Source organism: Dipodomys spectabilis, unplaced genomic scaffold (assembly GCF_019054845.1).
Source record: "Dipodomys spectabilis isolate Male_0828 unplaced genomic scaffold, ASM1905484v1 ptg000340l, whole genome shotgun sequence".
Classification (NCBI taxonomy): Eukaryota; Metazoa; Chordata; class Mammalia; order Rodentia; family Heteromyidae; genus Dipodomys; species Dipodomys spectabilis.
Window position 1 is genome coordinate 1081794 of NW_024871017.1, and position 24803 is coordinate 1106596.

Here is a 24803-nt window from a genome sequence, read left to right on the forward strand (position 1 = left end):
CCCATACTCATTTAGTAAGCAGAACAAACCAGAACCTGGCTGGGTTTTTAGAAGTTTCAATACTTTAAATTTGTGTACCAGCATCAATTAGGTTTCTCCACAAAGTCGTTCATTTGCTACTGAATATTCTGTCAGTATGCTAAATATTTTTGACCCCTCCTATTTAATTTTTATTAAGTCCTAATTCTGTGGATAAAACCAGTATCCTCAGTTTACAGAGGAAAAAATTGAATGTAAGAGCAGTTGAGCAGAGATTAAGTAATTTGCTCAAGTCATAGCCATTGAGTGGCTGAACTGAGAGTCCAGTTTGGCTTTCTGACTGCTGGTGTGCAAAGTAGCCCTGAAAAGCTTGAAAGATAAGAAAGGATATTTTTATACTGTGTAAAAGATGTGACTACATAAATCTGATTCACATTGAACTTAACATTGAGCCACTCTCGATGACAGTATCACCTTTGAAAGCATTTGCCAAAAAACTATAATGTGAGTTGTTTACTATCTATTTATTGCATTAGCAAATAAGTTCTATGCATGCTTACTGGCTATGACTATATACATAATTATATATAAGCAAATGTACATTTTAAGAAGTTTTAGTATAAGAAATGTAATACCATTAAGATAGCATTATATTAAAAGTAAGCTTTAAGGAACTCGCTTTTTAATATTTGTAATCTGAAATAGCAAACACGAGAAGGCATTTTAAAAGCTCCTTTGAGCTCCAAATGTTTCCTGAGGTAATAGGAAATAGTAAAACTTCCTATTGATTGCTTTGTGGGAATTTCCCATTTGCCCTTTTCTCTGAATCATTGAGAAACTTACGCTCACTTTCTAAAGCATCAGGCAAAATTTTTATTCTTTCGGGCAGATGAATTTTTTTCTGGGCATTACTTAGGTTCATATCCTTTTGATGGTTTTACTTTTATTCCTCAGTTGAGCCCCAAACCTTTTAGCTTTTTCCTGCTTTTACATATTTGTAATAAAATGCTGTGTTTTAAATATGGCTTATAGTGGGTGTGATGGTGCCCAGCTACCCAGCATTTGGGAGGCAGAGGCAGGAAGACTACATTCAAAGCCAGACAAGCCGCAGTGCAAGACCTTGTCTCAAAAAGAAACAGTGTAGAGTGCTGGCCTACACGCACAAGGCTCCGATCAAACACAAATGGGGTTAAAATGAACAACTCTGCCACGAGTTAAATACCTAAGCATTTGTTATTTCAGTTAAATTGATAATGTCTGCAGATCAAGTGTAAACTTTCTTCCTTTACGCTGCAATTAAAAATGTACAACTTCGGGCTGGGAAGATGGCTCAGTGGTAGAGCACTTGCCTTGCATGCGTGAGGCCCTGGGTTCGATTCCTCAGCACCACATAAGCAAAAAGAAAAAAGCCAGGAGTGGCGCTGTGGCTCAAGTGGTAGAGTGCTAGGCTTGAGCTGAAGAGCTGAGGGACAGCGCCCAGGCCCAGAATTCAGGCCCCACGACTGGACCCAAAAAAAAAAAAAAAAAATGTACAACTTCATAGAGAATTATCTCAGTGTTCACATATTTCCTTCCAGTACACACAATGCTCATACATTTTTTCAAAACATACATGTATGTGTGTGAATAGTTATAGTTGTGATAGCTTTTCAGTAATTTTGAAGTACTAAAAATTAAAAGCAAATACTGATGTGTCACATAATCAGTGTGACAGAAGTCTGAGACAGTAGCTTGCGAGGAAGGGTTTATTTTGGCTCTCAGTGTCAGCTCGTTTCTGTATTTGCAGGCTGTGGTGAGGCAGCTTGTCGTGACAGAAGAGCATGCTCATGATCTCAGTTTGTAGCCCCCACTGTAGGAGGAGAGTGCAGGAGAGGTAGGGACCAGAAGGGTCTAGAGACAAGGTCACACCCATCAAAGGGTGACCCCTAGTGGCCGGCTTCCCCCAATTAGGCCCTGCCTCTTAAGCCTATTTGCTGTGAATTTATCCATGGATTCACCAGGGTGCCCTTAGGGTCTGATTACCTTCCAGTCCATCTCCAATGTTTCATCCCATGATCCCTTTAGGAGGCACATTATATCCAAACTTCAGCGCTCGGCTCCTGGCTCCTGAGAGCCCATGTCCATCTCAGTATGCAAAGTACGCTAGTTCATCTCCATGAACCCCATAGACTTAGCAGTCGCATTATTCTGAGACTAAACTCAGACTTTTTATGAGCCTCTGTAATAATCAAAAAGAAGTTACATACTTGGGACCTAACAATGGCACAGGGTAAAAAGCCTATCCTAAAGGGAAAGCATGGGGACATAAACAGGAGGAACTGGTGCAAGACCTTGTCGCGCAGACCTTGAAATGCCGTAGCTCCACGCCTGGCATCTGCTGTGCAGTGGCCTGGTTTGCACTCCAGAAATGCGGGCAGCCCCTCCCTCGCCTTCTCAGCGGCAGCGAACGTGGGCAACCTGTTACTGGCTTGGTGCTGGTCACTTTGCTTGGGAGAAGCCCCGTGCCTCTGTCCTGTCCCCTGCCTGACCACTGGCAGGCAGACATTCCAGTCCTGCCACACATTGCCTGGTCCTCCTTTGAAACCTTGGTAGACGTGTCACTGGTCCCACAACTGTCACGTTCTGCATTCTTGTAAAATGGGCATTGTGGACAACACACAGGTCTGCTGCCACACACAGCCCGATGTGAGCCCGTGCCTCCACTCTTCCCTAAGCAAAGCCTGCAGATGGAGCTTGCACCTTTATTCCCTGAGCCTGAGTGGTCAGGGTTCCACAGGGCAGCTTGCCTGTCCACTTCGCCAGTGTCTTCTTCAACCACACTCCTTTTCTGCCTAAATCCAAAGTTAAAATGCCCTGGTTTTCGCGCTAGATTCTTCCTGTAAAACTGGTGAAAAAGCCAGTCAGCAGTACCTGGGCTGTGGTGCCTCGAGTTTTCCTCTGGCAGATAAACTAGCCTGTCACTTTAAACTCGGGATCACACGATGTCTCAGGGTATGGACATAGTGTATGGCAGTTTGCCAGCGTGTAACACACAAGTGGAGTTTCTGGCACCGTGGAGATGACCTGTTTCTGCTGTTCACCTTGGCACTCTGACCAGCACCCTGCTTTTCTGCAGTCCCGCTGGACGGCATGCTGCTTCCCTAGCTCCCCGGATTCCACCTGAAGACTAGGCGGCGGCCTTTGAGAGGCATGGCCCTGCTCCCCTGTGCCAGTCACTGTTCAACACCTGGTCGCTTGGATCCAGGGTCCTGGCCCGAGGGGAGGCAGCACCTCACGGTAGAAGTAGAGGGGATGTTAGCACAGGCGTACAAGCTGATTCCTCCCCCTCCGGACAGCCCAGCCCCTTCAGACGTGATGAGGTCAGTGCCTTCATCCATTAGGCCCTCAGTAGTGTCCACAGCTGCCCCCCCCCCCCCCCTTCAATACAGGTTTTGGATTTTGGACAGACACCTGCTACTTTGATATCTGTGACATGTTCCTTTCCTTTTCCCCCTTACCTAACAGATTGTATTTTCTAGACCACTCGACTGACAGGCCTTGACAGAGTGTTTCTGGAGTCCTCAGACTCTGCTCACATTCTTCACTGTAGTGAAAGCAATGCTTTCGGCAGCCATCAAGTGCTCCCCAGTCTGTATTACTCCAGCTAGGCATGTCCTGAGGTCAGGCGCCCCTTTCCTCTGCTGTAGCTCTGCTACCATGTGGCCCGCCTAGCAGTCTGCCCAGCTCCTCTCTACCTGGTCACTGTTCAGCCTTCTTGCTGCCTTTTACCCAGAGAGGCTGCCATTCCACAAGTCAGGTTTGAGTACGAGGCCCCCTGATCCATGCTGCCCCTTGAGACTGCTCTTGCTTGAGTTTTTCTAAGGTGGCTGTGTGTGTGTGTATTCATTCAGCTGCCGAACTTCCGTCACTGTTTCCCCTGACTAGGCATTATTTGCCCCACAAAGTACCCGGTAAAATCCCATTCTATTTTAGCACTTGCCATGTCTGAAACATATATTTTTGTCCTAAATAGTAAGCTTATTAACTCTGGAATATTTACTTGACATTGTACCCTCAACCTCTGGTAACTGTTCTAAATATATTAAAACCCCTGTTGAATACAGTATCACATAATTTGGTCAAATTGTTATGTACAAGTAGAGACGAGAATCAAATGAAACTACTCGCAATTGAGTGTTCGTAGAGTTTTGTGATATTAGATTTTGGTCCCTATAAATATATTGGTAGCGTGTTAAATGTTTACCAGGTACCAGACACTACGCTCTCACTGAATCCTTAGAATTGTGAGTGAGTTGGAAGGGAAAATAGTGTTCATTCCTTCTTACGCTTTGTCCCAGCATTTTTCTCCAGTGTTCCTTCCACTTTTGTCATCCAGCATTTGAACACTTTGGTAATGTTTACCTTGCCGTCTTGCTTCTATTTCCCTCTTTGTATCTTTATGAATTAACTAATAATGACCAGTTAAAAAGTTGGGTTTCGGGCTTGGGAAGGTGGCTCAGTGGTAGAGTGCTTGCCTTGCATGCATGAGGCCCTGGGTTCGATTCCTCAGCACCACAAAAGCAGAAAAAGCCGGAAGTGGCGGTGTGGCTCAAGTGGTAGAGCACTAGCCTTGAGCTGAAGAGCTGAGGGACAGCGCCCAGGCCCAGAGTTCAGGCCCCAGGACCGACAAAAAAAAAAAAAAAAAGTTAGATTTCAACTAGGAAAGTAAACAGCCAGCTGTTATCTGAGAAGAGATGAGAGAGGTGATAGCTGTAGAACAGTTAGTAAGTAGGTAGACTTGTGATTAAACTGATAGGGGTCAGGGAAAGCTGAATGCAATAAGACCTTTCCTGTGTAACAGACTCTTAAAACCTGAAGCAGCCACTTAAGTCATAGAAGAACATTGGCAAGGCTACCACTTTGTGGAGGAAATGAGCCTGCATTCTATAGGTAATTAATTCTGTGTTTACAGTGGTCCTATTCAGTAATACGGGTGCAACTTCAAGCCAGATATGTAATCCATATTAATATAACACATAGTTCTAGGCTTTTTGGAAATGGGTAAGGAGACCTTGCCTATTGTAACATCACAGGATACCTTCCATACTTTTTATTGTTGATTCCAGTGGTGACCCAAGGACTTCTTGCAGGACCTTTATTTGTGCCCTGGTCGGCTAATGTAATGAGTGAATTCTCAGAACTCTGAGGATATCCGCTCACTTACAAGGAATGCTTAAAGGCACGGCTGTGAGAATTCTCTTTCAAACACTGTCAAATCTGACCAATCCCATAATCCTTGGGCCTTGTCTGGCCTTCAGGAGAGCGTCTGGTTTCTTTTGTTTCTTCCCCTAGATCTACATCCATGATTGCAGTGTGATAACTCGTTGTCAAGGTCATTTTCCACGATGTTCCTTACAGTAGAAAATACTTGTATCACCTGATCAGGATATGGAACTACTATAGCATAGCAAAGGAATTGCTGTACTTTCTCAGTGAATAAAACACTGAAGTGGAGTGGGGTGGGGGGGGGTGGGAGTTGGGAGATTTTTATTTATTCATTCATTAACCTATCTTTATCAGGGAGAAAGCATTCATTTTGTTTATGTGGCACTAAGGAATCAAACCCAGGGCCTCATGTATGCTATAGGCAAGCATGCTACCACTAAGTCACATTTCCGGCCCCAGTTAGATCTTTGTCCAAGGCATAATAAGCCCAACATAACTTCAGCCCATACTGAAGAAAGTGTAATTAGAAAATTACACTTAAGGGGCTGGGAAGGTGGCTCGGTGGTAGAGCGCTAGCCTTGAGGTGAAGAGCTGAGGGACAGCGCCCAGGCCCAGAGTTCAGGCCCCACGAACAGATCCAAAAGAAAGAAAGAAAATTACACTTAAATTGTGCACATTGTCTTCCTCTTTTGTGAGTAGTTTAATCAGTTATATGCAGATATTGCAATAAGTAGATCTTTTGAGATCATAGTTCCTGCCTTTAACTCAAGAACATTTGCTGAAAACAACAAAAAGTTATTTATGGAAGAATTAGAGAGGTGAATCCCTTGGCAAGAAAGGAAGAAGCCTAAGAGAATGTGAGGAATAGTGTATCAGATATCTGTCTTATCTATAGACTCATGTCTATGGTCAACTTAGAATTGATTCATAAAGTTACTTTATGAACTGATGTGTAAAATGTTTTGTCATTCACTAGTCTAAATTATATGATGATTATTGCCTGGAAACGTTCAAAGAAATGGCTCTAGGTTAAAATAAGGAAAAAATGGTTGGCAGTTAAAATCTTTTTGTTGCTGATAATGTACCTATTTAGCCACAATTCTAATGAGGTGAAAAGAGAATCTTATAAAATCTTTAGATTTTATAATATGTTAATTCACAATTTTCTTTTTCCTATGTCACAGTCCCTTTTTGAATTAGGTAATGCTAAAGTAGTTATTCACTAGCATAGTGAGAGGGATTAAATTAATTTTAGCTATATTTCAGTGGCTTTTGGCAGATTTTTACTACAGTCCAATAAGAATATTTTCTAGTACTGAAGTCTGTGGTGGAGTACTGCCTAATAAGCAGGGAACCTTGAATTCAAACCCCAAAACCACCAAAGGAAAAAAAAAGAAAAAGTACTTTACCATAAACTGTGAAACTTTGCGAATCTATAGGGAATCAATAAGAGCTTTATTAATTTTCAGTCCTTAGGAGGTCTGTGTTTAATAAGTCTTGTAAATTTAAATCTCAAAAAAAGACTTTATTTTAATGTGTTTTAGAACTGGATTAAATTTTTAACATTTGACTATTGAGTGCCTAAAACTCAAGTAAATTTACGAGCTCATAACTAGGTTGTTTAATTCTTTAGGGTGAAACACAACTGCGGAGCCTGGTAGGGTTTTTGTTGTTTCTTAAGTTTATATTAGGTTTGGAGGTGGAAATTTCTGTGCTAAGTCTCCACAGGTTCACATTGCTTTATGCTTTTCTTTCTTTTTTTTTTTTGGTCAGTCATGGGGTTTGAACTCTGGGCCTGAATGCTGTCCTTTAGCTCTTCAGCTCAAGGCTAGCCCTCTACTGCTTGAGCCACTGCGCCACTTCCCACATTGCATTCTGCCACATTTTCTGCCCTCAAGTGCCAAATTGATCCAGACAACAGAAGGAACTAATTGGAGGTGCTGTGTTTACAGTGTAGTGAAATCTTTAAAGAAAACCTCCCCTGAGTGTTGGGGAGAAAGCCGCTCTCTTTTCTCCTACTTCTTTGTCACACCCTTCAGTTTTACTCAGGTAGCAGAAGTAATCGTCTTCCTACCACATCTAGCTAACCTTAATCTTATAAGGAAGAACTAGTAGCTGGGTGAGTGTGGTGGTGCATGCCTGTAATTCCAGTACTTCAGAGGCTGGGGCAGGAGCCAGCTTCTCGCTTGAGAGACATGTCTCTACTGCCTTAAGATATGCCTCTGGCAGATTGAGTTAGTTTTTAAATAAAATTTTCTTAAGAGTGCCCCTACAAGAAAAACTATTCATTTATAGAAGAATTTTACTGGTAAATATTGTAATGACCCCTTTGAAGTAAATTAATTTAGTAAAGTGTTGCTATTGATACCTTCTTGGGGTTGCATATTTATTTACTTTGATGAGCTTACATTAGTGTTAGAGGGGATTTCATTGTTATGTTTCCACACATTTGAATGCTCTTTCAGTACAACATTTTCATTGTACAAATTTACGTAGTCTATTTTTATCACAGATATTTACCACAAATTTTTTCCACTTACCAGATTGACTTTGAATACATAGATAATAGGAAGTTATAATTCACCCAAACCAAGGACATTGACTTTACAAAGCACAGAACACGTTTCTTGTGTTGACTGTAGTACATTCTCGTGGAATGAAATTGTTCTGCAGAAAGTGGAATGGACCCATCTCCCTTCCTTCTCCTGTCCCTGCTCCTGTCTGCTCTTTGTCCAGGTCGTGATCACATTGTACAAGGTGTAGTAAGTAGCTCCTGCAGAAGTCATTTCCATTTCGCGATGTGCTTTTCCAGTCTTCTCCAAATTGTAGTGAAATTACTCTTTATTTCTATTTTCCTACCTTCCCACATAGGTAGCTGCTGTGTGTGTGTGTGTGTGTGTGTGTGTGTGTGTGTGTGTGTGTGTGTGTGTGTGTATTTGGTTCTGTATATACATTTTTCAAGGATTACACCCTGTCCCTTTATATAAGTGATAATATATTCCGCATAATTTGTACCTTTGTCTCAGTTATAGAAGAGATAACATACTATCCGATGGAATAGATGGCCATACCATGCTTTACTTAATTAGTTCCTCATTGACACCGCTGTAGTGAGTAACTACTCTCTAGAATTTCAGGTAGAGGGCTGCTGGTTCAAAGAGCGAGTCAACAAGGGAGGTGGGGTGAGTCGGGAGCCTCTGCTGTGGGTGGCAGCGCGTCCTGGCGCTTCCCGCCACACACGTGCACGCTGCGTTCCCGTTGGTCCCCTGCCCCTTCCCAGCAGGTGTCACCACTCCATTCCATGCATGCCCATCGTCTGCTTCAGCCTTGTTCATCTTCTTTCACTCTTGTTAAACCAGCCCTCACTTACTAGGTCCCTCCCCCCCTCAAATAAAACAACAACCAGGTTGTCTTTCCCCTCCAACAATTGACTTTGAGCAGGGGAACTGAGTGTTTGTGCATGAATTATCTCCTCTATACTCTTTGTACTACCGTATGTCCCTTTGGATTCACAAGAGAGCGTGTGATTGTGTGTGTGCGCACAGGCAGGAGGGTCTTGTGCATGGTCGCCTGTCTTCCCCAGTGATAACGCCTCATCATGACTGCAGTGCACTGTCACAGCCAGGAAGTTACAACTTACATCCTCTTCCCTCTTCTTAAACAGTTTTTCCCTTGAAGCCAGGTGCCAGGGGCTCACGCCTGTCATCCTAGCTACTCAGGAGGCTGAGATCTGAGGATTGGGGTTGGAAGCCAGCCCGGGCAGGAAAGTCCGTGAGATTCCACTTAACCACCAAAAAAGCCACAAGTGAAAATGTGGCTCAAGTGGCATGCCATCCTTGAGCGAAAAACCCCTGAGTTTGAGCCCCAGGACCACCCCCTTCCCTCCCATCAGAGAACCCCCCCCCCCCCAAAAAAAAACCCCACATTTTTCTGCCCAGGAACTTGACTTGAAATTATTTAGATGGATGTGAAATACGCTGAGGGCATTGGTAAGCAAGGTCTGTACAGAAGATGTTCACGTCCGTTGCTCCATGGGTAGCTAGCCTGGTTTTAAACACTGTCTTGTAGCACTTTGATTACACCATTGCTATTGGATACTTGAGAAGACAGTTTTCTAAGTAGCCATTTATATGCTTGCTCAGAATAGCAGCCTTGATAATGATTTGTTTTGTGGAACTAGTAAAAGTCACCATGGGATGTTGTTGTGAGGTTTTGTGGGGTTTTTAATCATGAAATTAAATAGATTGTTTTACATTGGTAGAATTTGCAGTCAGTTACCAGAATATGTGAAATTTTGAGTGACTGCCTAAACTTACTACTTCCTTTCATCGTATTTCTCTTCCTCCCTCTCGTTTGCCGGCTCCTTTTGTGGAATCTTACCCCTTAAGATAGTTACAGTTGTGACTGTGATTCTGCTTAGAAAGACAGCTCTTTGAGTGGTTTTTTACTTACAGATAATTGTAAGATAGCAGTAGGTTTCTAATTAGCTAGAATATTCTAGTTCTTAGTGAGTAGCATACTGACTGTCCAAAGATCACTGAGCAGCTAACTTCCTTTTCTAAGAAGTCTCCTCCCTATTCACCATCAGAACTTCTTTGGGGAATGTGCTGGATAAGATAACTAGCTTGCTTGGGAGTGGGGTTTAATCTCTGAGTTACACGTAGGGTTTCACAACATTTGGCACTTATGCTCTTTTCATAATGTATACTACTCAGGATTTGTTTTGGGTCATTTTGTTTCTCTCTTACATTATGGAAAGAGGGTGTCGCTTTCAGCATTAGGTCTGTTTCTATTATTTCATGTATTCTGAATGCTGTTCTAGCATTATGTTGTGGGAAATAAACTGTTTGGTTTTAGATAAGTAGCTGTTCACATGACTACAAATAAAGAAAAGGCTGGTTTCTCAAGAGTTTTTAAAAATGTGAAGCCAAGTTAGATTGCCTTTGTCAAATTCACTGATTTTAACTTGTGATGTAAAGGTTCTTTTGCAAATGGTTTCTAAAAAAAAAGGGGAGGCCAAGTGCCGATGGATGGTGCCTGAAATCTTAGCTCTGAAATCTCTGCTCCACGGGAGCCTCTGATCTCAGTTCAGAGTCAGCCCAGGCAGGCAGGTCCGAGACCCCTCTTCAGTTACCCACTAAAAAGCCAGAAATAGACCTGTAGTGCAGTTCAGTGATACAACCTTAAGTACAAATGCCCTGGGACAGCACACAGGCCCTCAGTTCAATCCCTAGGATTAGCATACACGCCTGTGTGCACGCACACAGGCGCACGCACACACCAAAAAAGCAAGGAAAAATGTTAGGAAGGCAGTGGGATGAGTGAGTGTAAACCACAAAGATGACAGTTGCTTAACCTTCTGTATCATACCAATAAATGCTAGGGTAATGTTTGAGCTTAAGGTGTACTCTCTGGCTATATACTGCTTTGGATTATTTCCAAGGCAAACTGGTATAAACCACATGCCTTACAGGGTTCTTTTTGCCAGCGAGTGACCTATAAACCAAACCATGTTGGTTTACTAGAATGTTGAGTTCCTCTTCAGCAGTCCTTCCAAAAACCCTCTAAATGGGGTTTAGAAACCATTTCTACAAATTGAAGTGTATATAAGGAAGGTTGTTGAGTTTTGATGTATTTATGAATCACCCACGTATTTCGGTTGCTGTGTACAAAACTGGATTTGAGGGAGGGAGAGAGTTCTGCCCCTTTAAGGCCATGTATCATTTGTTCTTAAATGAAAGGACTCATGTCTTTCACGTTACTTTAAGAGTGGGCAGGGAGATGAAGTTATGAAAAGTAATTTAATTAAATATTATAATTTTTTTCCAGTGCATCTGGGGGAGGTGTTGTAGCCATTGACAACAAAATAGAACAAGCAATGGTAAGTAAAAGTTTGTACTCCTCATTCTTAGATCACCACTTGATTTTAGCAAATCTTGATAACAAACAAGCATTGCAGAATGAACTTTTGATAGTCTAGAACTAAGTGTTTCTTCATTTGAATGTCTTGCACTTGAGTTACAACCTGAGATTTTAAATTCTAAGCTTATAATTGGCAATTCAGGGAATCTTTTTGGAAATAGTCTAAACCTTGCGGGTGGGAAGGAGCTTGCTGCACTAGATGGGACCTGGATTTTCTTTCCCGCTTCATCTCTCAGGCCGGTCACGATAGGGCAGACGTCTTAAATACAAACCAGGAGTTCTGATGTAGAAACTCTGGCAGTTACTAAGGTCCCAGGCAAGCAAGGACCAAGTAGCTCACTTTCTCCTTGATCTTTTTTTCTGACTCCTTTTGACATTCCTCGTTTTGTTGAAGCAGCTCCACTTTCCTCTTCACTCTTTCTGACATTGCTCATTTTGTGTTTCACAGGATCTGGTGAAAAGCCATTTGATGTATGCAGTGAGAGAAGAGGTGGAAGTTCTAAAGGAGCAAATAAAAGAATTAGTAGAGAGAAACTCCTTACTTGAACGAGAGAATGCACTGTTAAAATCTCTTTCAAACAATGACCAGTTATCCCAGCTCCCTGCCCCACAGGCCAGCCCTGGTAGCACTTCTCAGCCGCCGGCAGCCACCGCGCAGCCTCCTCAGCCAGTGCAGCCTCCACAGCAGCCGAATGTCCCCTCAGCGTGAGCTTTCCAAGCGTCGTGCGGAAAAAACCAGAAAGCAGTCTTTCCCGTGTGCCACCGCTGTCCTTCCCACTTTACACGAAAGCAAGTAGCCATGCTTTGGTGGTGTGTTTGGCCTTCTCAGTATTAGACAATCATCCTACAAGAGCTTTTCCTCCACGACGCCACGCGGCCAGTGGCGTCCTCTGCCGTCTGTCCCCTGGAGGACGCCAGATGGGTTTGTTAGAGCAGAGTCTGCATCTGCCCTGGTGCACATGGGTGGACTCCCCTGAGCCTTCTACCACATTATACCTATCACTTCATCTAAAGAGCCACCTTTCCTTTCAGTATCAGAAACATTTGCCTACATAAGTTTTCTTTTTTGTGTGTGTTTTATTTATTACAGGGCTGCTATTTTCATAATGTACATGAACAATGTCACAGAAATTTTTTAATTTTTTTGAATAATTATAAGTGTCTGTAAAGCAATTGAAAGACAGGATTTCATTTCATAGATAAAACGTTTAGGCAATAATTGAACAAAAGAATCCTGGCATTCTATCTAACACTAATGGCAATTTACCTTTGGTATTTATTTTCTGTAGTAAAGACCCAGCTCGAATGTAAATTTTGTATAGTGTAAGTATGAAGAACACAGTGCATCTGTACAGGCAGTCACCAGTTATTGTGATATAATAAATAATTGGGCTATTTTGATGAAGAAAACTTTGTTTATTTCTTTCTACTTTCTAATAGAGAAATTGCCATGATTCTCTGCTTTTCAACGTTTCATATGACTTTCTTTCGGGTGGGAATAAAAAGCTGTGAATTGTTCAACCTACTTTGTAACCAAAGAAGCAAAGCTGTGTAATGGAGTTTTGTTTTTGTTTTTTATATAGAAAGATATATATATATATATACATATATATATATATACACACATATACATATATATATATATATCATGCACATTCTTCATGTATTTTATTTAGTGTTTCCTTGGTCACAGTTTCCTCTGCTGTCTAGCATGCTCTGCATGCCTGCAACCTTTGAACCACTTCCGTACCTCATGTTCTCACCCAGCACTCTTACTGTAGTGTGTACTAGTCTGTGAACAATGTCGATAAAAGAGAGCAAGCAGGTGGGTGGTAGGCTGAGCTAGTGTTCAGTGCACTAGTTGTACAAAAACAGAAATGAAGTGAGCCAGCTTTTGTTCATTTAAAATGGTGTTCTCGATTTCGTATGCAGAAAACGTTACATCGCAGATTTTACTGTATTTAATAAATGCAACATGCAGATTAAGTGCAGTGTATACTGAGTCTAAATTAAAAGGTACATTTCATAAATACACTTTGAAGAGAAAGCATCATTTTGTGTGTACTAACACATTGAGTATATGTCAGAAATTGATGTATAAATATATATTTTAACAAATTTTCTGAAATTAAACTGCAGTTTTGTTGAAATATTTGGCTCTATATATGTTCAAAATGACTAGATTTGTATTTTCACAGTTCAGAATATTCTTTAAATGAAAACCTATGTTATTAATGATTTAATGACAGTTCTTAAAATTTCAAAGTAAAATAATTTAAAGAATGCAAGAATGATGAGCAATATTTATACCAGTATCCATATTATGTTAGTGATAGAAGTAGCAAATCCTTGTCTACCAAACTTTTACTTGAATTCAGAAAGGTGCCTGTAAAAATCGACATGCGCCATCAGTAGCTCATTGGGAATTAGTGAGAAACAGTAGTTAGTTGGTTGTCTGTTTGCAACGGATCAGCCAACAGAAGGCAAACGATTGAGGTGTGCATGGCTTGCTAAGTGTTTTTGTGTTCTAGTTGTGCCGCAGGATGTGTTTGACAGTGACGAAGAGCTTAGTGTGGAGAACAGGAGACGTATTTGAGGCAAGTAAGTACACGCAAGCTGAGGGAGGGGAGCAGGGGGAGGCCAAGGTGGGTGTGGGGCTGAGGTCCCACCCAGAGCTACGTAGTTGGGCGTGGTATGAGCTAGCAAGTGGAGCTCTGCCTTGGGAGGCCAGCCTCCCGTGGAGACACTGTGTGGTTAAACCCAGATGACGGCCGATGGTGGACAGGCTGGGAGCAGACGGGGCCTTGGCCTAGACCACTGTCCCTGGCCTCCCAGGCCTTGGGTTCAGTCCTTGTCACCCAAGACAAACAACAAAAACTGTGGATGACAATGAGAGCTCAGTTGATTCTGGGGATAGGAAAACGTGATAGAAGGTGGTGGTGACTGTCAGGGGCCAAAGTAACCGTGTTGCTCCTAATACATTTGAGCAGAAGGCAAAACGGCTTTTACCAGTGAGAACGGCTTTCTAAAGGTTAAGCATCCAGTAACCTAACAAGTGCAAGGATGCCTCTCGGAGGCTTTCCTGTGAGCTTTGTCATTTGGCAATATGTATCGGGAGCCTTAACTGTTAATACTCACTTCAGCAAAGCTACTTTTGCTTGCATTTGGAAATAAGAATCTTAAGTAGTTTGGGTTTACCTGGGAGACTAAGGGTCTCGCTCAAAAGAGCTAGAATTTTAACTAACTGAAATCCCAGTTCAGGAGCTTAGTTTTACAAGAACGTCATCTGTCTAATCTGCCATGTGTAGAGACCAAGGTGCTATGTAAACTTTGTGTTGGTTTAATTTAGACAACAAAGAAGAACAGTTTTCCTGAAAGTATAATGCAAGTCCAGTTCAAACTGAATATTTCCCAAAGAAAAACGTAGGTAGTTACAATGTAATCTCAACAGCTTGCTACAAAACAGAGTGGGGAGTTGGGATTAAGTATTTCCTTTTACTTGTACTAAAATTAAGTGAAGCCATATATAGCCCCGATTCAGTTGTCTTCAGCAACTGTCTTGTTCAAACAAGGCCCACAGCTTACCGGATGGCAAAGACAAACTAGCTGATAAGTGCAATGAGAAATACTTGATGTACGGCTCGGGGTGGCTTTGTCAAGACAGTTTGTTAAAAGGTGGCATCTGCACTGAGGGAAGGGCATTTGAAGCACAGGCCCAAAAGCAGAGACAAGCCTCTTGAAAGGTAGCCCCAGGATTCCACGGAGGGACTTTTGCCCCCCCCCCCCACCTTGGTGGTTTAGCATCTGTTGGGAAAGCAAGAGCATTGCCTTGGGTCTTGGCTTCTCAGCGGCTCTTCCGCTCCCAACACTGCGTTCTTCCTTTGCCCTTAGCCTCAAAACATACTTGAAAGTTTGAGTTTGTTTTTATGTTCACATCTAACTATGAAATGAATGTCGTGTTTTCTCGTCCAAGGAATGTCAAGAGCTTAATAAAAGGGAACTGGCGGAGCCTGGTGGTCGCGTTGTGCCTCTCGGGCGAGCCTTCTCGGAGCTCGACCCCACAGCCGATACTGACGCGCACATCCACATAAGTCACCAGGCTTCTTCTGCCTTTCCTTTTCCCTGTGTGTCCCTGCTCGTGCAAACCTGGACTCTTCCTCCTCCACCTTCTGCCTCAGGCCAGCTGCCCTCTTTCTATTTTCTACTAATACGAATAATTTATTTTGCGATGTATATTTGCACCTGTTTCTCTGTTCTTACCATTCCAGAATGTATCGCTGCCTCATGTATTTCTATACCAGCTCTCGGTTTCTGTACCTAGTTCTGTTCTTTATATGTTAGTGTTCCTTTTAGAGAGGGCCAAGGTTGCTATTCCTGTGTGTCAGTAACGGTTTCCCTCCTGGGGTGCTGTTAGTGTGACATGCAGCAGGTGACATTGACAGTTGAGGCAAGCTGAAGTTTACACACACGTACTTTTAAAAAAAATCGAATCAGCAAATGAAAACAACCCCTTTTCAGGGTTAAAGTAAGATGCTACTTTTTTTTTGGTCTGTCCTGAGACTTGAACTCAGGTCCTAGGCACTATCTCTGAGCTCTTGCACTTAAGGCTAGTGCTCTACCACTTTGAGTTACAGTTCCATTTTTGGTTTGCGGGTGGTTAATTGGACTTTCCTACCCAAGCAGACTTTGAACTGTGGTCCTCAGATCTCAGCCTCTTGAGCCACCAGCGCCCAGCGAGACACTATTTTGCGCTCTCACAGTCTTGGTTGATGGATTGTGCTGCAGACTGACAGGCAGGCGGCTTGGGGATTGCTCCTGGCTCTGGAGTTTGTAAGTCTGCAGACATTGCCTGGAGTATCCTTTGGAGAAGGAAAAGAATGTTCTAGCTTAGAAAAGTAACTTGAGGTTTGAGACAAGGCAAATGCACATTACCTTGAGTATTTCCAGATAGCAACTATGGAAACCTAAAACGTGGTTCCGAGTCATTTCTCAGTCAAGTGGTGCATCTACTGAGAGGTCAGGCCTGAGGACCACCACCTTAGAGAACGGATATTTTTCCACACTTGAATGTGACATTAAATCTGGTCAGTGTTTAGTTGTAGTTTTCCTATTTTCCTACTTTTAAAAACAGTCATTAGATCCTGAGGCAGACTTGCATAGACAGAAAAAAATACACATTCGGCTCTAAGTGTCCCCCCTTTCCACTGACGTTTTGGAGGATTTGACCTGTTCTTTGTTTTATGGTAGCACTGCTGCAGTGCGGTTCAGTGCTATTTTTACTTTTGGTGCTGCCCCTGGTACTGGGCCGTGAGGACAGCCAGGTGGATGGGCAAAGCCGGGGGCCTGTGGTCAGTGTTCATAGTAAATGTCACTTGTTTAAACGAACTTCAGACTCATTCTAAGAGGTCAGCAGAATCATTGCGATGCTGTGTGAAATCTTTTGCCATTACTTAAGATAATAAAGACCTTTACTATCAAGTAACACCTGTGGAAAGACGGGAATGTGAAAAGCCTCCACCCCAAACCTGTGAATCTCCCCTAAGAACTAATCTGATAAAGAAGTTTACACATTTTTTTCAAGACTCAAGTTTTTAGAAAATGCAACTGATTTAAACCTAACTTACCTAGAGTAAGATTTGTGTATCATGAATTATATCATTGTCAACATGGGCATTTTTTGGCTGGCAAAAATCACAAATTCCATAAATCAGGAAGTCCAGAATAACTCAGGTACCTAAAGCCAAAAATCTCTAGTATCACAGAATCTAAACATAAACATGCTGAGTGCGTGGTGAAAGTCGCATTTTAAATCCGTAGGGAAAGCATGACCCAACCCGTGGTTCTGGCTGTATATCCACTTGGCAAAGAAATAAGTTTAGGTTTCTCACAAAAAAATTCATTCCAGCTAGACGAGTAGTAGTCTGTCTTCTGCTTTCTGGACAAAAGTCTTCGAAACGGAAAGCTGTGAAGATGCATGTAAGCAAACAAACAGGTTACAGAGGGACACTCACCTCAGCAGGTAAGAAAAATGCACAGGAAGCCGTGGGAAGCTGTCCGAGTCCGCTTGGCAGGTGCTAATGTAGATTCGGAGCTGGTAGGGGCCCGCTGTCTGGGCAGGTTGGCACAGCTTTCGTTTTGCTTTTTAAGGCAACTAGATGATAACAGCCATTTGAATGTAAAATTCACACATGTATCATGACCCCAACATTCCACTTTTTAATATTTACCCTAGAGAAACCTGTTCAAAGGGTAGCTTGTACAAAACTTTTGCTTGTGATCATGTAATTGGAAAAACCAAACAACAGAATATCGTACACCTTAGAAAATACTAGGTTACCAGTGAAAATGAGAGCATCTTCTAGGATGCAGTGTTAAGTTTGTTCAAACTTGGGGGGGAATTGGAGGGCAACCTGTGTAATCGTATGATACTGTTGACGCTAAACATGCCACGCGGGTTCATACACGCAAGACCCTGCTGTGAGTCCTGACTCGTTCATGTGGTGTATGAACGCAGGTCTGGAGGGCTGCTGCCCACGGTCCACCGTAGTTTGGTGGTGTGCATTAGCTTTACCTGTAACGTTTGATGTTTCTGAATATGCATTCATGTATTGTTTGTGTAATGGCAAATGAATAAATTAGAAATGAAACCAAGTGTTCTCCTGTCTCCCGTGGAGCCTTCTTCCGTCCCATTTCCCCTACTTTCCTCTCTGCGTCTTTTGACCGCACAGCACACAAACTCCAAACGCCTGGGATTTCCCCCTCCTTTTCCCTCCTCCGTTCTCGTGGTGCTGGTAGTTCTTGTCCAGCCACCGGATCACCTTGTGGCTGATACTGTCTGGTTCATCACAGTTCCACCCAGCCACTGCATGTGCCTAATAGTTTTCTACAGTGCAACAGCGTCTCCTGCTCTGTTTCCCCCTCTCTTTTCTGTGTGTGTGTGTGTACGCGTACGCATGTGCACATACAAGCGCGTGCTGGGGCTTGAACTCAGGGCCTGGTGCTGTCCCTTATTCTGGAGCTCTACTAGTTGAGCCACAGCCCCGTTACTGCTTAATTGGAGATAAGAGTCTCTTGGGCTTTTCTCTCTGAACTGACTTTGCACCACGACCCTCAGATCTCAGCCTCCTGAGCAGCTGGGATTCAGGCTTGGGTGAGTCTTGGGTAAAGAACGCCTTTGGGAGGGTGGGAAGCGGGGTCTGGGGAGAGCTGGACAGAGCCAGGGCAGTGCTGGGGCTGAGCTGGGGCTGGTTCACCAGCAGCTGCCACTGAGAAACGGGTCAGGTATGCTCAGCCGAGGCCCTGGGGCTCCTGTCTGACCCGAGGGGCGTCCTCAGCCCCAGGCTGCGGGCCTGCTGTGCTCAGCCCCACGGCCCCCTGTCGGTGGGGGGCACGGCCCCCGGGCAGCCCTTGGTGAGCCCCTTCCCTGTCTCCCTGCTTATCCGTTTAAACACATGTTGAAAGACTGGGCAATTTTTCCATCCTGGAAATAGCACCTGCAATGACTTAGGCAGTACCTTCTCACCTAAGTTACCTTCTCCAGGTGCCAGCACCCAGTTCCACACCACCTCTCACCAACTCTCTTCTCCCTTATCAGACTGCTCGGAAGGAAGTGACGGCTGTGCACAGGAATGGAAACAGGTGCCACAACCCAAGGCCTCTGCCGCTGGTGGAACTGGATTCCAGGACACAGGAGCCTGTCTGCCTCTCGCCCCCCGGTTAAACGGCTAAAGGTCAGAGGAGGAAAGCAAGGTATCGTTAGCCACCTGACAGAAAGAATGGGAAGTCCCACCTCCATTCCAAGATGCGTATGAGAAGTTCAGGGTCTAGCTAAGACGCCGAGGCTTACAGCTTTGTGTTGAGGCACATTCCCGGGCAAACGCCCTGGAGCAGGTCTGAAGAGTGGGTTCTCTTGTCCTGGCATCTGAGGGAGCCAGAGCCCAGCAGATTCGGGAGCTGCTAATGTTCTGGTGGAAACTACAGCACATGGGGAATGCACCCGTTTTGTGTGGTCTCCGCCTGGTGGCGCGAAATAAAAACACAGTTTCTTATCAGAAAAAGACAGCGTTCCTCTCCTGGCATGTTGGAGACCAGACTAGTCAAAACGCATCGTGCAGGTGTGTGAAAACCTGTTACAGTACATACACATAAATGACCATGCTGAATGAAACCGCCCTGTACAGCTAATTGAAGGGCTGGTCCGTCCACTGCTCCTCTCTGCTCCCCTGATACCAGCAGCTGAGCCACTCTGTGCTGACATCTTTCCCAAGCACACCGCCTGAGCTAAGGTAAGCCCTCCCTCCTCCCTGCCTGCCTGCCTTCCCTCAATCCTTCCCACCTTCTCTCCTTCCTCCATTCCCTCCTTTCTTCTTTCTTCCTTCTCCCTCTTTCCCTCCTTCCTTTCCTCTTTTCTCTCCTTCCTCCCTCCTCTCCTTCCTCCATTCCCTCCTTTCTTCTTTCCTTTCTTCCTTCTCCCTCTTTCCCTCCTTTCTCCCTTCCTCCCTCCCTCCTTCCTTTCCTCTTTTCCCTCCTTCCTCCCTCCTTCTCTCCTTCCTCCCTTCCATACGCTGTTGGGTGTTTTTGTCACAGTAACAAAATGCTAGCACACTTTCTGCAGTTTTTCTTTGATTTTTTTTACAGCGTATATTACCTTGTAGGCTAAAACACTTTTTGATATTATTTATATTAGCATACATCAGTCCATAGTACAATGGATTTACGATAATTCCTTAGATGCATATTTTGAACAGGTTCACTATTACATTTCCTTAGTTCCCTGCCCCTTTTTAAAAGAGTGCTTTGTGGGTTTCATTATGCAATCTAAGTATCCTTAATAAAAGTATCACCAGCAAGAAACCTGGTCGTAATATAGACGGGGTGGGTTTGATCAAAGCACTTTCCAATCATGTTGCAAATATCACCATGAAACCCTTTGTGCAGCTAATTTGCTGAACAAAAACTTTAAATGTATTTGATCAAGGTATCTGAAAAGTGTAATGTGTATGCCAGGTATCGAGGTATCGCTGAAGGCAGAGGTGGGGGCTTGGTGGCAGAGTGTGTGCCTAGCACATACGGGCCCTGGATCCCATCTCCACCACCGCACAGAGGAACTGCAGGGCCAGCACGGCCAGCCTCCAGGGCAGCTTGAGTCTCTGCAGACTCCAGTGTGGGCCTCAAGCTTCAGTCCTCCAGTCTCTGCCTTCAGAGTAGCTAGGACGTAAGCATGAGCCACTGCCCAGCCAGGATTTCGATCAACATGAAGGCAGAAACAAATATGCTACAATTTCAATGCATCCATGCATGCGTCCGTCTTCATATTTTAGTGGTGTGTGGCTGTGTGTGTGTGTGTATATGTGTGTGTGCGCGCACGCATGTGTGCACTGGTACTGGGATTTGAGCGTAGGGCCTCATTTCCCTCAAGGCTGGTAGTCTAAATCAGTTCTAAGTGCAGTTTTTTTTTTTTTTTAGTGATTTTGATACATATTCTTTTCATAGCCTTAGGTTGTGGACACAAAGAAATGGATGAAAAGGCGTTTCCAGATACATAGTATCTTAACGAAGAGGTGGAATTCCTACTACCCGTAGTTGCAGAAATTGGACACTAGATGGCATCCAATTGTCATCAAAATTTTTGGTTCATGTGAATGGAAAATTACAGATTATCTTTTCAATTCTTTGATGTACATGGAGTTTTACAACTTTATAAGTTTAAGTACAAAAATAGAGCCTTATGTCCCGATCCAGATTTATTTTATTCCATTCCATCCATTTGCTCGGATCCTCCACCCCCTTTCTTTTGCTGGGGCTTGAGCTTGTGGCCTGCTAGCACTTTGTGCTCAAGGCTAGTACCGTGCCACTTAAGCCACAGCGCCACTTCAGTTTTTTTCTGGGTAGTTTATTGGTGATGAGTTTCATGGACTTTCCTGCCTGGGGCTGGCTTTGAACTTCGATCCTCAGTCCCTGAGTAGCTAGGATTACAGGTGTGAGTGAGCCATCAGTGCCTGACTCTCTCTCTTGCTGTTTTTATAAATCAGTTTATTTTTGTGGTGTTGAGGATTGAACCCAGAACCCCGTTACTTTAAACATGCATTTTACCACTTCAGCCATTTCCCCAGCCCAAATAGGACACACACACAAAACACAAGAAACTTTTGACAGTGAGTCATGCTGCTCTTCCGTGTTATGTACACTTGATGACTTTTGCCATTTGCATTTTATAGACAGTCAGTGCGCTCTCTTGCACTGGAGACTCACTCAGCCCTTCGGCCTCACGCCGTGACCCTCCACCTGGTGTTTTTCACTGGAGTTTTACTAAGCAGCCTCCTGAGTGCTGGGATTACAGGCAGGCAACACCACCACCAGCCAAATTCGTTTGAGTTCCAACCCAAGGACTAGCAGATGTGTGTGTGCATGTGCGCGTACCACAGACACACACACACACAGACACAAAGTGCCTGTCGAGCTGGGCACCGTGGTGCACACCTGGTACCCCAGCTACTGGGGAAACAGCACTAGATGTTGTAGTTACCACCCAGCCCCAGCAGCCTGGGAAGAACAAGCTGGAGGGATAGAGAGCTGGGCCACCCGGGCAGAGCCAGACCCACCTCAGAATCAGTGCGACAAGGGGCAGGAGGGGTCCTGGCGGAGAGAAGTCTCCAGAGCACTCACAGCCAAACTTCTTTTTTTTTGCCGGTTGTGGACCTTACCTCTGGGCCTGGGCACTGTCCCTCAGCTCTTCAGCTCAAGGCCAGTGCTCTACCAATTGAGCCACAGCACCACTTCCGGCTTTTTCTGTTTATGTGGTGCTATGGAATCGAACCCAGGGCCTCATGCATGTAAGGCAAGCGCTCTACCACTGAGCCACCTTCCCAGCCCGACAGCCAAACTTCTTGCACTACGAGTTTTTGTGTGTGTGTGGGGGGGGGGGGGGGGGTCGGTTGTGGGGCCTGAACTCTGGGCCTGGGCGCTGTCCCTCAGCCCTTCAGCTCAAGGCAAGCGCTCTACCACTTGAGCCACGGCACCACTTCTGGCTTTTTCTGCTTATGGGGTGCTGAGGAATCGAACTCAGGGCCTCATGCATGTGAAGCAAGCGCTCTACCACTGAGCCACCTTCCCAGCCCAACGAATTATTTTTTAATCATTTTTTATTCCTTTTCAACATTACAAAGATTGTTGAATGCAACTGAAGATAGCAAAATAGTCTTTAGAAATGTATTCAGTTGTTACTTGCTGTTTGCATTCTCTGCTGTACAAGAAACACCAATAGTAAATGTCACTTCAATTCCCTTTTAAAGAAATTGCATCCACAAGAGGACGTTTTCTAAAAGCAGAAGTGAAGTGCTGTAAAAACAGAAGTGTTTTGGAGTTCTGAAATCAGTTCTGATTTCTGTGGAGCACCTCACTTCTTGTTCGCCCCCGACCATTGTGTGAGGCAGAGATCATGTGTTTCACTCTCGTGGCTGCGCTTGCAGTTTGCTGTCCGCTCCCACCAATTTGGCTGGCATTGCTCACTGAACAAGTTGCACATCTCCCATGTCCTCCCTCTTTGGTGTCTCTGTGACAAATTGAATGGTCATAGTGCTAAATGTCTTGTTTAATTTCTAGCCTGTTCATGGCTTACTGGCACTCTGGCAGGACACAGGGTGGGCTGTAGGCAGAGCAGAGCGGGGAGCCGGGGCGGGCTGGTAGGAAAGGTCCTGCAGGAGCGAGGTAGGGTTCTCAGCCAAGTCCACCTACCTCTGGAAGTGACAGCTGGCATGGAGATAGTAACCACAGAGGTGACACTAAGGGAAACACGACTTTAAATGGACAGCCCCATGGCTGCTGTTGAGATGGACTTAGCGGAGACTCCCAATACCCCAGGGGGTGCCTGTCCTGACTACTGAACCGAAACCTTGGCTTCCGTTCTATGTGACCCACCAGGTACCACAACACTGTCTGGACTACTTTTTCTTGAATCAATCTTTGACAGTAATGGAGAAGCATTTATCCTAAGTGAAGTATTTAATGGGCTTCCTATTATGTATTTTGTTACCAACTTCTAATTACAACCTTGACCTGTTGCTGGGTGCTATTTCTTTTAACTACGTATTCTTTAAAATAACTAAAAAAAAAAAGACACTCAGGTAACAATTCTGTAGGGAACTTTTATTATTTTTAAACCATCAGACAGATGCAGCTTTCACTACCCAACCATGCATAATCCAACCTGAATATAAAATGCCCCCAATTGATACAATCACAAGGGAATGCAAAGGGAATGCAAGGTCATACCTGTGAAATGATTGCTGGCTACAGCAACTTAACAAATTGATCAAAACAGTTTACATTTTTAAAAAAGCCACCTTAAAGCCAATCACCTATAGTAAACCGGAGGAAATTCTGACCTGGAATGAATTGATTCAAAGCAAATAATAAGGCACCTGAATGTAGGGCAACAACTTCCATTTTTAAAGTTGCAATAAAACAGACTTGTTTCAAAGAGGGAAACAAGTACAGGGCGGGGGGGCACGGGGCGGGAAGGGGGGACCTGCGGGCACGGGGCGGGAAGGGGGGACCTGCGGGCACGGGGCGGGAAGGGGGGACCTGCGGGCACGGGGCGGGAAGGGAAGGGGGGGCCTGCGGGCACGGGGCGGGAAGGGGGGACCTGCGGGCACGGGGCGGGAAGGGAAGGGGGGACCTGCGGGCACGGGGCGGGAAGGGGGGACCTGCGGGCACGGGGCGGGAAGGGAAGGGGGGACCTGCGGGCACGGGGCGGGAAGGGAAGGGGGGACCTGCGGGCACGGGGCGGGAAGGGAAGGGGGGACCTGCGGGCACGGGGCGGGAAGGGAAGGGGGGACCTGCGGGCACGGGGCGGGAAGGGAAGGGGGGACCTGCGGGCACGGGGCGGGAAGGGAAGGGGGGACCTGCGGGCACGGGGCGGGAAGGGAAGGGGGGGCCTGCGGGCACGGGGCGGGAAGGGAAGGGGGGACCTGCGGACACGGGGCGGGAAGGGAAGGGGGGGCCTGCGGGCACGGGGCGGGAAGGGAAGGGGGGACCTGCGGACACGGGGCGGGAAGGGGGGACCTGCGGGCACGGGGCGGGAAGGGAAGGGGGGACCTGCGGGCCGCTGAGGCACGGGGCGGGAAGGGAAGGGGGGACCTGCGGGCCGCTGAGGCACGGGGCGGGAAGGGAAGGGGGGACCTGCGGGCCACTGAGGCACGGGGCGGGAAGGGAAGGGGGGACCTGCGGGCCGCTGAGGCACGGGGCGGGAAGGGAAGGGGGGACCTGCGGGCCGCTGAGCCACGGGGCGGGGAGGGGCGGGAAGGGAAGGGGGGACCTGCGGGCACGGGGCGGGAAGGGAGGGGGGACCTGCGGGCACGGGGCGGGAAGCGGGACGGGAGGGGGGGACCTGCGGGCACGGGGCGGGAAGGGAAGGGGGGACCTGCGGGCACGGGGCGGGAAGGGAAGGGGGGACCTGCGGACACGGGGCGGGAAGGGAAGGGGGGACCTGCGGGCACGGGGCGGGAAGCGGGGCGGGAGGGGGGGACCTGCGGGCCGCTGGCCAGCTGGTCCTGTCCGTGCAGCCAGGCCCTCCACACCCTCCACACCCGGGGGCAGGAGGTCCCTGTGAGGTTGTACTGTGTATGGACTAGGTAGCAATTCCCTTCTCCTCCTCCCCAGACAGCTTATTTGAGGGGATCCTGAGGCAGGGTGCGAAG

General features: G+C 45.7%; 1 protein-coding gene across 1 annotated transcript in view; it reads left to right on the forward strand.

Annotated features, from left to right (window-relative positions):
* Positions 1-12516, forward strand: part of Tsc22d2 (TSC22 domain family member 2) — a 33761-nt gene extending 21245 nt beyond the window's left edge. The window contains exons 3-4 of the mRNA XM_042665679.1: positions 11014-11065; positions 11555-12516. Coding sequence (XP_042521613.1) covers positions 11014-11065; positions 11555-11815 — 313 coding nt within the window. The 3' untranslated portion in view covers positions 11816-12516. The remainder of the gene's footprint in view (positions 1-11013; positions 11066-11554) is intronic.
* Positions 12517-24803: the final 12287 nt, after the last annotated feature.